This window comes from Euphorbia lathyris, chromosome 7, assembly GCF_963576675.1.
Source record: "Euphorbia lathyris chromosome 7, ddEupLath1.1, whole genome shotgun sequence".
NCBI classification, from domain to species: domain Eukaryota; kingdom Viridiplantae; phylum Streptophyta; class Magnoliopsida; order Malpighiales; family Euphorbiaceae; genus Euphorbia; species Euphorbia lathyris.
This window is the reverse complement of record NC_088916.1, coordinates 20,290,999-20,308,579: the sequence shown is the minus strand read 5'-3', so window position 1 is coordinate 20,308,579 and position 17,581 is coordinate 20,290,999. Positions and strand designations below refer to the sequence as shown.

The following is a 17,581-nucleotide window of genomic DNA, read 5'->3' as shown; positions in this document are numbered from 1 at the left end:
GGAATATTTCTCGTACCTTCCGAACTATTCCGACACGTTCCGGCACATTTCGGCACGCTCCGGACAAATCTGGCACGTTCCGGAAGTTTTTGGCCCGTTCTGGCACGCTCCGGGCCCGCCTGGAATTTTCTGGGCCCGCAATTTTCCATCATGGCAATTTTCCTTGCCATTAATATTTTCCCCGCACATAACTGAGCACATAGCTCCATATAGATCCCAAGGAACCACATACCAAATATGGACGCATTTGGAATCATCTAGACATACCTTGGGAAAACTTGTGGTGTGTGGGGCTTGGCAATGTTCACCGACAGTGTGTCTCAAGTTGGTATAAGACACACTATAGGGGGAGACCTTCTCTTGGCCAAATCCTCTCCCGGCAGGCACGGGCCCGCTGCCCGGCTGCCTTGTGCACACCTGCACATAATATTGGCCCGATGTCCTTGGTGTCCACCGGCATGTCCCGTAACGGCACGATGAACAGAAAAATGACCGTTTTGCCCCTGGCTCCTTTCTCTTAGCCCTTTGGGCATTTGGCTCGGGCCTTCCCACGGATGACTTTAGGCGGGCCGTGACAATGTGCACTGGGAGCTACAATTAGGTTACATATATTATTTATCAATTTTAATTTTAGATTCACATCAATCCCGATGACTCATAGGAGAAGGTAATGCCGCGGCCGGTTACCTAGCTCAATATGCTGTTCAGTCCACACACGGTCACTAGTGGTTCTTCCAATCCTTTTGCAAACCACATGTCTACAGCAACACTTCAGGGACGATATATTTTCGAATAATTTAATTTTGTTACATCTACCATGTTGGTTAGCTTTCCATTTTATATTCTTTATGCTTGTATTGACATTTTTTTTCTTTCTTAATAAAAAACATTACAGATTGAGATTGAGATCTGCCACAAACATTTCAGATTGAGATCAAACATTAGATTGAGCACAAACATTACAGATTGAGCACAAATATTACATATTGAGATCAAAGATTAGATTGAGCACAAAAATTACAGATAGAGATCAAACATTAGATTGAGCACAAACATTACAGATTCAGCACAAATATTACACATTGAGATCAGGCAGCCTATCCTGCTGTAGTAATGCAGCAGCAGCAGCAGCAGCAGAAGTACCCATTCCTTGTCCGTGCACTTGTTTCCATCCCGCATTCATATAAGGACCTAACCCCAGCGTGTTTGGTTGCATCTCAACACCCTTAGCCGTATAATTTTGGTCCAACCCAAATGGAGCAGCACAACTCTGCCCCTCTTCGTACGCTGGTTCAACGGCCTTAGCTGCTGCGTAATTTTGGTGTCCCCCTCCATTTTGATACAACCACCCACTTGCACCAGCCAAGCTGGTTGGCTCTTGATGGTTCAGCAACCATGTACAGTTTTGGTTTAATGGAGCAGGAGCAGCAGTATTCTGCCCCACTCCATTGGTGCATACCATCTTTCCTTTAGAATCAGCAACCATGCTAAGTTGCCTGTTGGCAACCATTTTTGCTGTGGGTCCTAAATCCTTCACAAACCGCATTAGGCTATCTGTGTACGAGTTAGCTGCACATGGAAACTGAAGCATCCGCTCAATTAAATCAGAACAGAAAACAGCAGAGTTTCTAAAGTTGAAAAGTGGCAAAATACATGCATGATAAACTTACCAGTTCAAGTGATTTTGGGTTCCCGCGGATGGTCTGAGGCGTATATGTCATACGCCTATCAATTTCAGAATAGTTATCAGGTTTTAAGTCTTCTCCTTCCTGTTGAAAAAGAGATGGAAAATTCAAAAAGGAAGCAGAAAGCTTGGACATGCTATCATAATTAAATAATGAATAAAATACTAAACTGAATTCGTGACGACTACCTGAAGACTTTTAAGATTGCAGACTCTCTTTCTAGAGGCTGCTGGTGGTGATGAACTAGTAACAGCCAAACTTGTTTTCCGTGCTCTTTCTTCCTCCAATGCTGCTATTCTAGAACTTCTTCTAGGTTCTTGTGTCACTGCTCTCTTCACCATTTTTTACTGAATTCTTTAGCTAGTAAAGAAATAAAAATTAAAATCTTAATTTCACTGCTCTCCCCAATCTGCAGCTCTGTGACATAAAATGAAAACTGCAGAGATATATATACACTGCATAAGTGTGAAGGCAGCGTTCACACTTTTGTCGTGTTATACAGTGCTGATAAACTTGCCATATAAAAAACTGAAACTTACCATATAAAAAAAAAAAACAACTTACCATACAATACCAAGATACCTGCCAAAATAATATAAGATTACATATATAACCATGATTACCATATAATACAGATAATATACAGATTAGCATACTAGAGAAACTAGGTGAATTTCCAGTATTGCCCTTCAAATTATCATTAAACACTTAATAATCCCTAAATTTCATTCTACATCATAATACTATTCTTTTATCACTTTGTTTTTTGGGGTACAAAATTCCCTTTTCCTCAATATCTCCCAAAACTCATAGATGCAGAAATGAATATAAAAAAGCTTAGGAACAACATGAATTTTAGAATACCAATCGAACATACACAACATAAGGACTCATGACAAAGTCTTCACATTTACTAAAAGTTCCATGGTTCACATTAACCAAGAGCATAAAATTCTACAATATCAATGAAAAAACATCCAAATGAGCACAAACTAGAACTTCTGAAAAATAACTTATGTTGGAAACATTTTAATTTCACTATTTGCTTTGTGAAGGAAGAAAAGTGATTTTGATTTGAGAAAATAAAGACATTCAGTATTCACAAGGTTCTTATATTCAACTTGACTCAAATGCATGTCAACATTGAGTATGCTTAAAGAAGAGTCAGAAGGAAAATCGGTGAGAAACGTACTTCGCCTTTTTAAGAATTGACACATGTATGAAATGTAAAACAAGAAACAAAATCCTAATACAAAATTGGCATTAGAGTCAGAAAATCATTTTAATGTGATCCAAGTGACATTGGAACTACACATGGCAAGTTTATACAAGTTAAACTGAAGTAAATCACCCAAAAATGAGACTTAATGCAAGGTCCATATACCATAGCCATATTTATCTAATAAAATTTATCGCACAGCTACCACGATCAAATATTCTTTTCAAGGCACCGGTTTCTTGACTAAACAGAGAGTGATTAGATGCAAACAGAGGAATAAATAAGTCATAGTTAAAAGAACCTCAAATTTAACAGAGCAACAATCTAAACCAATAGAAAGCTCAACCATACATTACTTCCTAGATATCAAAATGTTTTTAATTTAAGAAGTGATATGGATTCCTACTCTGCATTAAAGTTGCAGAATGTATCACATATTAAGGTTGAGCTAACCTGCATAGTTAACAATGACCAGGCACAACATGCCGCGATTGAGGTAACATCAAATTCGTGAAGTTTGCTATTGAGACAACAAGATGTTTTGGCCGGTTTGAGCAAAAAAAAAGATGAAGTTTTCACATTTAGTTTTATACATCCATATTTCAAAGTTAGACTTCGTATATCTCCCAAAAAAACTCAGATATATTAAGAGTCGACCAATATCAATAGTAAAGAGTGTTCATCAATGTGTGGCTTTCATAGTGATAGTTAGCAGTCCAAAAAAAAAAAAAAAGAGAAGAAATTAAAATTGTGATTAGTTTCACCATAAATTTATGAGCTTCTTCATGCCTGCCTCCCTTTCATACGAAGCTGCAAGGCCTTAGCTGCCAACTGGTTTTCACTTGATGTTTCATTAACTGTTGAAATGCTTTCAGTAGGTTTGTTCATTTCAGAAGAAGTGAACTTGGGTAGTTGAACCAGCAGGATCATATACGAAAATGGGATGAACTGTTAAATACAACATCAGAAGAAGAATAAACATTTTAAGCAGCTTATGAAGTGAAAAAACACAAGAACAAAACAAGCATTAGACATGCATAATTTACCTTCCTAGATACTTGAGGCATTGTTCGCAGAGAATACAGCTGTCCTGAATTCTGCCAAAAAAGTAAGAAGAAATGATGGATGAAAAATTCAACTAAGCAAGACAAAATATACCATACATTACTTCCTAGATATCAAAATGTTTTAATTCAAGAAGTGATATGGCTTCCTACTCTCCATTACAGTTGCAGAATGTGTCACATATTAAGGTTGAGCTAACCTGCATAGTTAAGATGCAGCAATGACCAGGCATAACAGGCCGCGGCTGCAGTAACATCAAATACTTGAAGTTTGCTATTGACACAACAAGATGTTTTGCTATCTGGTCCGAGGACTTGTGATCATTGCCTGCCCCCTTAGATTTTTTTCTTGGCCCATCCTCAAAATCATATTCATCATCTGCTCCACAATATAAACTATACTGTTTTTATTCTGCATGATTTTTTGAGCCAGGTTCCTGTCGGCATCATCTTTCTTTATTCAGGTAGATATATGTTGGACAACATTCCTAAAAAGAAGAAAGGAAATAAAATTATGGCACTACAGTTCAAGAATAGCAAAATTTCAGAGGGAAAACATTAGAAATAGAAATGGCAATGCATTAAGGCAGCGAGCCAGGTAAAAAGAAAAGAAAAAAGTGAATATTCTAGGAGCTGCAGTAAGAAACCAAACAGCTAATCCAAATTAAACAAAAGGAAAAAAAAAAATGCATTCTGATACATGTTTACTAATCGAAATCAACATCCACTTGAGTCACTTCATCCAAAACTAACAATACATGCAAACATAGTTGTTAAAGGCGCAAGGCGCACTAAGGGGTCCTGGAGCCTAGGCTCAAGGCGCAAGCATGAGGAACAAGCCGTGCAGAAAATAAGAAAATATATATACTCTTTTAATAGTTAAAGCATAAACCAAAAAAAACACACTTATGGATTACACAAACAAAACAAATTACAAAACCAAATAAACACATAATGCAGTATGAAGTGGAGGAGACTCTTCTTATTTAAATTTAGTTGTGTCTTGATATTCTTATTTAGATCAAGGGTTAAGATTAATTTTATTTAAATTAGATTAGTGGTTGAGATTAGTCAAACATTTGTTCTACACAAAACAGTAAAAAAAACATAGTGAAAACACAGAGGCGCGTTTTGATTCAGGCTCCGAGGCCCGGGCAAGGCGAGAGCCCTTTAAACAGGGCCTCGCTTTCTGCAATCAAGGCTCACTACCTTGAGCCTTGACAGAGGCGCACCTTTAACAACTATGCATGCAAAGATGACAACCTGCAAAGCACGTTAAATACAGAAAAAGTATGAAAATTAAAATATCTGAGATTACCTGTTGTTTCTCCCAAGGTGTTGAGGTCTGCTTGAATTTTCTCCAGCAGCCTGCTTTCCCTTTATGCTCTCAGCTTCTTGCTATTAAAGAAAAACAAGCAAATGGAAATTTCCCCAATTAGTCACTCAAGTCAAAGGCTCATGCATGAGTTGAAATAGTAGTTGCAAAGTCTGTTTCAGATAATGACCACTTTTCTACAGCAGTAATGCAATTGTGTTATTCAACTTTTAAAATATTTTCAGTAAAAGAGCTCACAAGTCCTAAGGCTCTTAAGCCACTAGCTATACTATTCATTGGTCTATACACATATTTGCAGTTCTCTGTTATTCAATATTGAGTAAGAAACAGAAAAAAAGAAGTATCAAATCTATGATATTATTGATTTTAACAAGAAACGACGAATTTCTTCCTACCTCAATAATATATCATAGTGCACAAATCAACCAAGAAGCAATGGTTAGCCTAACGGAAAACTCATGATTTTAAGCATTATAGCATCAATAGCAAAAATAAAATGAAGTTTTCACATTTAGTTTATACATCCATAGTTCAAAGTTAAAGACTTCCAAAATGCACCTTGTACATCTCCATTTAAAAAAACTCAGATACATTAACAGACGACCAACATCCATAGTGAAGAGAGTGTTCATCAATGTGTGGCTCTTTCAGTGATAGTTAGCAATCCAAAAAAAAAAAGAGAGAGAAAGAAAATGTAAAATTGTGATTAGCTGCCAACTGGTTTGCACTCGATGTTTCATTAACTGTTGAAATGCTTTCAGTAGGTTTGTTCATTTCAGAAGAAGTGCCTTTTGACCTCACATTTTCATCTTGGTTTGTTGAGGAAGAAAAAGAACCAGCAGGTTCATTATTATGCTGTGAAACAATTTTGCTCATAATCATCATCAAACTTATTTAAACTAGACAATGCAGCAGAGATAATGTCTGCATTCTTAGCACTAACATTAGGACTGTTTGGTTTTCCCCATGATAAAGAATCTATATACTTTTGGAGCTCTCATCTGAGGATGTCGGACAGAAACGTCAATCAAGTAGCCTAGATCAGCATTCTGATGAAAAAAATCATATTATATTAAGATCTACAATCTCTTCTCACTCGAAAGCTATGTTTGCTTTCTGAAAAAAAAAAAAATCCAAGTACCTTCTCCACATTTCTTTCACTATGACCATCTGTACCACATTCTTGTCCCTATAACTGCCCTCTCTTTCTATTGTTTATGGCATTTTGATGAGCTCGCGCTGGGGCAGCTGCATGAGATACTGCAGAGACAGCTAACTGGCCAAGAGAACCTCATCTTTCTTCTACAACCTGAAAGTTTCGATGTTAAAAGCAAGTTCCGAACAACCATAATCATGTCTGGCTAGATAGAGAAACGAGAAGTAATGTATGTTTGTGCCTTGTTATTGTTGCATCTTAACTATGCAGGTTAGCTCAACCTTAATATGTGACACATTCTGCAACTTTAATGGAGAGTAGGAAATCCATATCACTTCTCAAATTAAAACATTTTGATATCTAGGAAGTAAAGTATGGTTGAGCTTACTATTGTTTTAGATTGTTCATCACTTTTATTTGTAAGAAGAAACAATGGATGAAAAATTCAACTAAGCGGAAAGGAAAAAACAAGACAAAATGTACCAAACACTAACAAAAAAGTTCAAGGAACCAGTTTCTTTACTAAACAGAGAGTGATGTAAGTAAGTCAATAGTTAAAAACCTCAAATTTAACAGAGCAACATTTATCATTACATAGAATAGGTTTCTCTAAAGCAAATAGCTGAGATGATAACGGAGGTCCAACTGATGTAAATGAGAAAAGACCTGGGCGTTCAAAATATGATCATATAAGAAAATGGCATGAACTGTGAAATACAACATCAGAAGAAGAATAAACATTTTAAGCAACTGATGAAGTGAAAAAGCACAAGAATAAAACAATCATTAGACATATGGATTGTTCACAGAGAATACAGCTGTCATGAATTCTGTCGAAACAAAATTTCACCCAAAAGTAAGAAGAAACGATGGATGAAAAATCAACTAAGCAAGACAAAATATACCTACTCTCCATTAAAGTTACAGAATGTGTCACATATTAAGGTTGGGCTAACCTGCATAGTTAAGATGCAACAATGACCAGGCACAACAGGCCGCAACTGAGGTAACATCAAACACTAATTCCTTCTCTTGCTTTGCAAACATCATTATCAGAGATGTTTGCCTAAACTTCACGTATTTGATGGTACCTCAATGGCAGCATGTTGTGCCTGGTCATTGTTGCATCTTAACTGCGCAGGTTTGCTCAACCTTAATATGTAACACATACTTGGATTGGCTTGAATTAAACTTCGTCAAACTTTGAGATTATTGCCAGTGAACTCCATTGTGCAAGATTGCACACATTCTGCCTCTATAATGGAGAGTAGGACATCCAGATCACATTTTGATATCTAGGAAGTAATGTATGGTTGAGCTTTCTATTATTTTAGATCGTTCATCACTTTTTCTTTGTAATAAGAAACAACGGATGAAAGATTCAACTAAGCAAGTGGAAAGGAAAAACAAGACAAAATGTACCAAGCACTAATAAAAAAAAATACCATTGAAAGCGGAAGCCTCATACTGGCAATTCCACATCCATTGAGAACGGAAAGCGCACTAGAATTAGCAGTAGTGAAGGCAGCAAGGGCACTAGAATTGCCAGTAGCTGTGATCAACCAATACAGTCATCCAATCATTCTAGGTTATCCTTCATCCAAAAGTGATTGGCAAGGGTTCTGAGTATTTTCGTATCAGCAACTTTTTCTGCTCCGGTTTATCAGCATCAAGCCATGAATTAGCTCCATTCTCCTGATTAGCACTAGATTACTAGCAGCGCAGCAGAGCTTGAAAACAATACTCGCCCATTCAATATTGCATTCTGTTCAAAAAGGAATACGAAAATGTTATCAAGGCAAGTTCGATCAAAAGAAAATAAAGACGAAAGCTATGAATTGCTGGACTAACAGGTGGCGGTGGCATCAAAGAGGTGGGGAAAGAGTTACCCCAATCGGAGAGGTGAGATTTCCGGCCGAACTAGAACCTGAACGAGAACGGCAGGTGCAAGTTGCGCAGGATAAGTCGCCGAGCCCTAAACTGAAAACACTTTGACACAGCATCACGGCGGTGCAAAGCTTGGGCTTTTAGGGTTTGTGTGGACGGTGGGTATTCAAGGTAAGGCATGGTATGTTTGTTTCGAAGTGTAACGGACGAAAAAGGTAACTGGGGGTAGGTAAGGGTAAGTCTTTCATTTTGTTACATCCAAATAAACCTGTTCACGGGTCCAGGTTCCGTCCGGTCCGTTTAGGCCGTGTCCGTTTCTTTTTTGGCTGGGCTTGAAATCTATAAAAAAGCACGGTCTGATCCGTCTATTAATAAATTTATAAATTTATATATTACTAATATTTATTTTAAGTATAAATTTAATTTTTTATTATTAAAAATTATACATATATATTTAAGTGGGCTTATATGGGTAGAGTTTGGGATTTGATTTTTGAGTCCGAGCCCGTCTAAATTAACAACGGCCTAGACTGGAATTGGGCTGAACATTTTTAGAAAAAAGCCTGATGGGCCTGACCCTAGCCCGACCCATGAACAGTTCTACATTCAAATCGGGTGAGTGAAGGTTAAGTAATTATATTTTTTCAAAATAGTCTCTCATTTTTGTGTTTTATTCTATTTTTGCCTCTATCATACAATATTAGATTATAGTACATTTTCTTTGCAAATTCTCATTTTCAGTCTATGCACTTTCAATAATTCTTTAAAAAACTTATCATGTTGTAACTATAAATATCGATGCACCTTCTTATAAAGATAATGCTCTCCTCGTAGAAGTTATAATTAAGAGTAAGGATATAAAACTAATTTTGTATATAACATTATCTTACTTTACCTTCAAGCCAAATATAATTATATTATTAAACCATCATTTACCTTACCTTCTACCTAAAATTTAGGTGTAATGACGAATTTGGTTGTAAGAGTTGTGCACCTGTTCATTAGTAGCGCACATCAATGATGTAAGCTAGATGCCATTTTTTTAAGGATGGAAAATATGATTTTTTAATAACTCTTGTATATTTTTTTACACATAAAAACATTCATCTATGTATATATTTGTGTACTAACGGTGTTTCTCTTATATTCCCTTGAACATGTATCTATTCTCTTATATTGATAATGTAATAATTTAAGTAATTTTTTTTATTTATGTTTTAAAGTGCGCAATGTTCACACACTCAGTAATAAAAGAATAAAAATAAACAATGAAATAGCATAAAGGTTTGTAAGATAAATTTGTTAGAATGAATAAATTGTATTCTTGGATTCAGAATCTTTGTAACAAAAATAGTCGTCTCCGGTTAACTGTTTGTAATTTCCCAGTTGTCCGGATAACGTCTCTATTCAAAATGTATTATACAAAATCGAATCAACAAAAAAGTTCAGTTTTGACTTTTGAGCAATAATAAAAAGCAAAGGTTTTTTAAATAACCAGTCAAAATGAGTCTGACGCTTGTGTTTGTATGTTCGGTTTTGATCTACCAATGGTTCAGTTTTTGCCTCCACGAAACCCTTTTTCGATCAGTGTTAAGTTTTATTTTTTGCATTCCAAACATTTAAAGATTTGTTTTGCTATTGCTTAAGCCTAAAATTGCTCCATATTTAAAATGTTGAAAATAATTTTTTTTTGGAAAATTATAAAATTGGGTCAAATGGGAGACCTATTTACATTTTTAACTCACTTACTCAACTTATTACATTTCTAGACTATGTTTGTGTGCATTTCCCAAAATACCCTCACCCTTTCATCTTCCCCCTTCCCCTTCTCTTCCTTACGCGAACGGTTGCTTTCCCAGACTTTTGATCTTCATCTCTTCCTTTAAATTTCGCAAAATCTGCACCATTTCTCCACATCACCATATATTTCGCTTCTTCCTCTCTTCATCTCTCGATTCTTCATCTTCCTAATCCTAGAAAATGAAGTCATGGTTCTTCCTCTTCCTGTTCTTGCTCGTTTCTTGGTTTCTTTCTTCTTGTGGCTATCGAAGAAATGGTTATTCTATGTTATTTTCATCGTTTTTCCCAGTTTATCATATTGTTATTATCAGTTTTAAGGGTGAAACGAGCGAAAAATATAGGTATCTACTGTTTTCTCTGTGTTTTTCCAAAAAATCACTTCGCGTAGTCGATGATTTCGCGAAGATCTACGATGAGAAAGATCCTGAAATGCGATGATCTACTTCGCGAATCGATGATTTTGTAAAGTCTGCGAGTAGAAAAGTTCATGATTTTTCACTCGCAGACTTCGCGAAGTAGATCGTCGCGTTTCGGGCCTCGTAAACTTCGCGAAATCATCGATTCGTGAAGTAAAATCATCCTCTTCCCTCCCATTTATATTCGCATACTTCACGAATCATCATTTGGCGAAGTTAAATCGTCTTTTTTTCTCCCCAAAATGTTTAATTTTTTTAAGGTGGTTGAATACATAACATCCATTGCTGGAAGGCGGCGTACTGGGGTGCCATGAGAGACATCCATCCCAAACGGCCTGGGACTTCCACTTCAAGATTGGTCACATTTACTTTAAAGTGATTGGTTAAGAGATATTGTGTCAATCTTGTTGTGCACCATGTGATACGTCCATCCCAAAAGGTCTGGACTTCCATTTATCATCCCAAAAGGTCTGGACTTCCTGTGTAGAGAGAAATTTCCGTCCAGATTCGTCACGTTCACTTTAAAATGATGAGTTAGGAGTTTATTGTGGCAATCTTGTTGTAAAATTTGATAATGTTATGATTTTAATGTTATTATTGTGACAATCTTATTATAAATTTTGATAATGTTATGATTTTAATGTTGGAATCCCTTGTTGTTGTGCCTTTTTGTTGTTATATACCACTTCGCAAAAACTCGTTTTGACTTTGCATATTGAGAAATCTGCGAACTGAAATCGTCTAATAACTCAAACATTATCTTCGCAGACTTCGCATAAGGTGAAATCTGCGAAGTCAATCGAGAGGGAGACAGGCATGACGTAAAATAACAAACATATTAGGGCGCCCATACCCTACGACTAGGGTTTAGAATGAGTTTACCCTAACTTAGGGTTGAAGTTTTCTTTTTCCATCGTTTTCCACTATAAATCAATCTGTTTTTCTTTCCGTCTTCTCGCTTTAGTCGATCTTATTACCCTACCTGCTGTTAGCAAGGATATTGCAATGTGTTTACTTTGTTTGCTTGGAACCGATGGAGGATTTATCACATACCTATTTACAATTATCGCTCGAGGAGGAGGAAACAGCACTGATAGTTGTTCCTGAGCGGGAAACATCCCTGGTATATGATCTGCGATGGATTTGCATCGGCAAGTTTGTCACAGATAAACCAATAAATGTCGAAGGGATGAAGGTGACGTTGTCAAAAGTATGGAAGCCGGCTGGAGGCATGACGATTGTTGAATTGGAAAGTAACAGATTTCTTTTCCAGTTCAATCATGTTTTCGATGTGAATGCAGTGTTGAATGGAGGTCCGTGGACTTTTGAAAATAAGCTGTTGGTTCTAAAAAGAGTAGAGAGACAATAAGAGCTAATCACAACACAGCTCAATGAAACTGCTTTTTGGGTGAAATTACACGACCTACCTAGTGGACTCCGATCAAAAAAGATAGCAGTGGCTTGTGGTAGCCATCTGGGTGTGGTACTGAAAATGGATCCGCGAGACTATAGGGAAGCCTTTATTGGCTATCTTAGGGTGCAGGTGGTATTGGATGTTCGAAAGGCACTTAATCGCAGAATGAAACTTGGCACTTCTAATACTAGTTGGGTATGGGTGAACTTTAAATATGAACGTTTACCCCATTTTTGTTTCTATTGTGGGCTCTTGGGACATAGTGAACGTGATTGTGTGGCTTACAGGGCTCTTCAAGACCCGGACCATCCTAGATTATATAGGCCTTTTCTACGAGCTTCCCCCCGGTGTTTCCAACAAAACATATCCCCTTGGTTACACTTTGCTCCTATTTTGGTAAATATTGATGGACCGAATAATTCTAATGAGAACTTGAAGACACTTAGATTACAGGCCAAGGCTCGTAGTGCGGAAACATAAAGAATGGAGGATAATGTCAGGTCTTTTTAGACCCAAAGCATAAGCGACAATAAAATGACCCAGTAAAACATGCAGAGATGGAAGGAAATCAAACTGAAATAGAGATATCGACAGGTTCCGTTGAAGGGGCCAGTCGGAAGCCATGATTTACCTCAGTGGAACTATCGAGGAGTGGGCAACCTCGATACAATTCGCGAGCTCAATGAGCTCATCCAAGTCCACAAACCTACCATTATTTTCCTCATGGAAACCATGGTTGGATCTAATGCAATTTCACAATTACAGAATTCAATTGGTTTTGACAGACATTTTGTAGTTAGTAGTGTTCAAGGGGGAGGTGGTTTGGCTTTCCTTTGGAAACGGGAGATGGCAGTCAGTTTAATGAAGTATGGGAGTAATTTCATTGATGTGAGGGTCTCGACCGCTCAGGAAGTGGAATGGCGCCTCACGGGGTTCTATGGTTTCCTTGAAAGAGGAAGGCATGCGCTCTCTTGGCAGTGCCTAAAAGATCTGCATAGAATCTCTGATCTTGTGTGGGTTATAGTAGGAGATTTTAATGATATGGACCTTGTATGTGACAAAAGAGGCAGGTGGAGACATCATATGCAATTCATTACGGGTTTTAATGAAACTCTAGACCAATGTAGACTATCTGAGAAGTTTACGCGAGGTCATCCTTTCACATGGTTCAGAAAGCGTCAAGGGGAGCAGTTAATTGAGGAGAAACTTGACATAGGGGTGGCATCTGCCTCATGGCATGACAGATTCCCTATGGCTTTTATTCTAACAGTCACTACGACTCGATTGGATCATTCGGCCTTATTACTACGCATGACTGAGACATCGATGGGAGGCTGTATCAATTCTGATACGAGAAATCGTGGGGCCTATAGGAAGAATGCAGAAAGTTGATTACCACAAGTTGGATGGATACCAATGATTTAAACTTTACAGACAGGTTGCAGCTTTGCCGTGGAAAAGTACAGAATTAGGGCAGAAAGTTTCACACAAAATTTCGTGGTCACGCGAAATTCTTACGAGAAAAGCTAAAAGTGTCAAGGGGATTGTCGGATATGATGGAATTTAATCAGACCTGTGAGGAGCTTGAAAACGTCCGATTGGAGCAGGAATTATATTGGAAACAACGCTCCAAAATTCAGTGGTTGCGTGAAGGGGACTGCAATTCTCATTTTTTTCACTCATCGGTCAGAACTAGAAAAAAGAAAAATGAGTTTGGGAGCTTAACAAGTGAGGCAGAAGATCATTGAAGTTGGGAAACTGGTCTTACTGAGAATATCTAAAGCCACTTCTATCAGCTGTTTCAGTCACAATGGGTTCGAGATTTGGATATACTTGATGTTGTCTCAGCTCGTATTCTGGCTGAAATGCAGCAAATGCTAGTAAGAAATTACACAGCAGAAGAAGTTGAAAGATCCGCTCGTGCTATGCATCCTGATAAAGCATCTGGACCGGACGGTCTCAATTTCGGATTTTTCCAACAACATTGGAAGATGCTGGGGGCTGCTGTCTCATCTTTTTACGCATCGTGTCTAAACTCAGGTACTATTCCCACCTCACTGAATTTGACCAATCTGGTATTAATTCCAAAGAAATCCCCGCCAACTAAAATCTCTGATCTCCGACCAATAGCCCTTTATAATGTTCTTGTCAAAATTATGCAAAAACCATTACCAACCGTCTGAAATGAGTTCTTAACCACATCATATCTCCCTCCCATAGTGCTTTCGTCTCTAAAAGGGCCATTACTGACAACATAATGATAGCATATGAGATGGGACATACGCTAAGACTTGGCAATGGAGGTCGAAAAGGTTATGCTGCGCTGAAAGTTGATATGTCTAAGGCATATGACCGAGTGGAATGGGCTTTTCTGAAGGCTATTATGATGAAATTGGGGTTTCCTGACCAATTTATTGATCTGATCATGCACTGTGTATCAACGGTTGAATATCAAATTATTAATAAAAATGATGCATTCCCAAGCTTTAAGACGTCAAGAGGTTTACACCAAGGAGAGCCGTTGTCACCATATTTGTTTATTATCTGCACGGAGGGTCTCACTGCACTTATAAATCAGGCAGAGGTGGCTGGGCAAATTCATGGCTGTAAAATAAGCCTAGGAGCGCCTATGGTTTCCCACCTTCTGTTTGTCGACGATGGCTATTTTTTCTTCAGGGCAACTCTGGAGGAGTGCCAGACAGTCAAAGAAATCTTTCACAAGTACGAGCTTGCCTCAGGTCAGAAAATAAACTTCTCTAAATCTAAAATATCATTTAGCTCCAAAGTCCAAGATGAGAAGAAAACAGAGTTAGCAACGCTACTGCAAGTTGTACAAGCTGAGAGACAAGATAATTACTTGGGTCTTCCCTCAGTCGTGGGCTGAAATAGATCAGCTACATTTTGGTATGTGGTGGATCGACTACATAGGAAGATAAGAGGGTGGCAGGGTCGTAAAATATCACAGGTGGGTAAGGAGGTTTTAATCAAAGCTGTCGCACAATCTATTATGTCCTATGTACTACAAGTCTTCTTGCTTCCAAAATCAATCTGCAACAGACTTGAGGTGCTACTGAATTCGTATTGGTGGGGGCGGGGGGCGGGGGATCAAGTGGAAGGCTTGGAAGTCACTTTGTCAGCGGAAAGCTTGGGGTGGATTGAACTTCCATTATTCCATGAATTCAACATAGCGTTTCTAGAAAAACAAGCATGGAAGTTTCTAACCAAGCCTCAGTCTCTGGTAAGCCAACTATTCAAAGCCCATTATTTTCCTGATACTGATTTTAGAGAGGCTGTGATAGGATCAAATCCAAGTGCGATATGGGGTAGTATACTCCATTCTCAACAATTGATGCGCAACGAGGTCGGAATGCAGGTTGGCAATGGAAGAACCACACAAATATGGGTGGACAAGTGGTTGAGCATGGCTAATGGCGTTCCTACGATAACAGGTTCTGAATTTCATTTGGATTGGACAGTGGACCGCCTAATAACTAACATGCAATGGAATCGTGAGATGTTTGAATTTTTATTCTCTCTTGATGATCAAAAGACTATTTGGAAATCCCTATATCCATTGGAGGAAGAGAAGATCAAATTTGTTAGCGGAAGGACAAGAAAGAACTTTTTAGTGTCAAAACAGCTTATTATTCTTTAATGAACGGCCACCCTAGTCCGTCGAAGGCTACCCATAATGCTTTGATGACTGGTGATGAACTCGTGATCGGAGCCCTTCCTTGTGAGGTGTTGTTGGGATCGGCGGGGGACACTCCGATGCTAAAGTCAATAGAATACATAGGAATAAACTGTAAGCACGAAGTAGCGTTTTAGAAAGCGTGTACCTCAATAGCTTGGGGTGCAAGCTATTTATACTCATGTAGTTGTAACTCCAGATAACTAGAAAGTCTCTATTAATGCTTCATTAATGGCGATTACTGATCTTATTCAAGTATGACCGTTAGCTTATTAATGAGTTATTAGTTGCCTTTATTGGGAATCAACTCTATTGTTCAGAGGGCGTATCGAGGTGAGAAGGCGGGTCTCCCAAGTGTTTGACTATCGATGGCGTGTTGTGGAATCTATCTGATTCACCATCTAGGAGCCTTGCTTCATACGCCATAGCCTTGGTGATCCCCTTTATCTGCGGTCGTTTGGTTAATTACCATTTTAGTCCCGTAAATAATATCCGGACGTTATCAGAAGCCCCCCCTTAAAATGTCATTAAAGTCCTTTAGGGTTTTTGAGCTTCCAGGTGTGCCATCAGTCGGCGGCTTATTAATGATTGCTCTGTCCCAGACCACTCTCCGATTGCTAGGTGTCTAGGACACTCGAATCGATGTGAGTCTTTCTTTTAAAACTCTTTCTTTCTCCCTCTTCCGATTTCATTTCTCCATTGTTTGGCCTTTTAATTCTCGCATGCATTTCTTTGGAGCCCTCTTCGTGCCAAGAACTCAAAGGTTAAAGCTTCTTCTTCTTTACCTTGGAATTTTATGTAAGTTTGACTTCGTACTTCTTCTGTTTATCTGCCCTTTTGCTTTTATGAGTTCTGCAACTGGTTCTACCTCTGAGCTTTTTGGTATGTCCTCTTTTACCGATTACTCATTAAGTTTAGAGTTTTCTGAAAGCACAGATTCTTTTGAGAGTACTCCGAGCTGTGATTTGTCTAGTTTGCATAGTGTTTTAGAGGAGCGTAGGAATTGTTGTTCTGGGTTTATAGAAACCCAGAATTCTTTTGCCACTGTTGCCCCGGTTGTATCGGCGGTGAACTCTAGAGTTGCCTCAGGGATGGAGGCTTCTCCTTCGACTCTATATAGGAGAAAGGGTCCTCGTGCGGAGATTACTTCGTCTCGCATGAGTCCTGGGGATCTTGCCTACTTGACGAATCATTATCCATGGATGAAGAATTTTGAACTCATGATGGCGGATGCCCATCAACGTCCTGCCTATCCCCCTAAGGGATACCTTTCTATGTATAAGAGCCATATGGAAAGGGGTTTTCGTCTTCCCTTTCCCAACGTGATGGGAGAAATCCTTGATTACTTTGGGATCACCGTCAGCCAATTGCATCCGAACGGCTGGTTGGATTTAGCTCTGGACGCTTTTTTGCCATCCAATCTGGGGGTACATCTTATCCCTCGAGTTTTCAGATCCCTTCATAAGCCTTCTAAATGAAAAAGTGAATCCTTTATAAGCTTTGTCAAGTTTAGGGGCTATTCACCTTTTAGTGATAAGATGTCTAACGTCCATAACTGGGACGAAAATTTCTTCTACGTCAAGCTGAAAGAGGGCGAATCCTTGGGATTCCCGGTGCATTGGAACTACAAACCCCAACACATGGCTGGTGAGCTGATGGAATTAACTCCCATCGAGAGGAATGTGGCGAATCTCATAAGGAGTATTAAGATGGATTTCTGGACCTACACCGATGCTCTTGAGTTCATGATGAGTGGAGTTTCTTTGGTCCACCGAACAGGCGCTCAGATCGACCATATGAAATTCTCTCAACTTGATGAAGGTACTTTTATTCTTCCTTGAACTTTGACTTTCTTTTTGTCCCCTTATCAGGGAGTTGTCTGAGGCCAGTCTTGCCCTTGCAGAGAGGCGAAA

The 17,581-nt window shown here is 38.6% G+C and overlaps 1 protein-coding gene across 5 annotated transcripts; it reads right to left on the bottom strand.

The window, feature by feature from the left end:
* Positions 1 to 910: 910 nt before the first annotated feature.
* On the bottom strand, positions 911 to 8,562 carry LOC136235281 (uncharacterized). Of its 5 annotated transcripts, XM_066024881.1 has the most exons (11): positions 8,312 to 8,562; positions 7,906 to 8,225; positions 6,446 to 6,613; positions 5,287 to 5,366; positions 4,169 to 4,456; positions 3,951 to 4,001; positions 3,669 to 3,852; positions 2,250 to 2,267; positions 1,874 to 2,045; positions 1,671 to 1,769; positions 911 to 1,582 (listed from the first exon to the last, which is right to left on the bottom strand). In XM_066024881.1, the coding sequence occupies exons 9-11, from the start codon at positions 2,024 to 2,026 to the stop codon at positions 1,076 to 1,078; spliced, it is 759 nt and encodes a 252-aa protein (XP_065880953.1). In that variant the 5' UTR covers positions 2,027 to 2,045; positions 2,250 to 2,267; positions 3,669 to 3,852; positions 3,951 to 4,001; positions 4,169 to 4,456; positions 5,287 to 5,366; positions 6,446 to 6,613; positions 7,906 to 8,225; positions 8,312 to 8,562; the 3' UTR covers positions 911 to 1,075. The 5 variants fall into 5 exon arrangements, with proteins under 5 accessions (XP_065880953.1, XP_065880950.1, XP_065880951.1 ...); XM_066024878.1 differs by adding an exon at positions 6,248 to 6,353 and having other exon boundaries at positions 1,874 to 3,852; XM_066024879.1 differs by having other exon boundaries at positions 1,874 to 2,267.
* Positions 8,563 to 17,581: the final 9,019 nt, after the last annotated feature.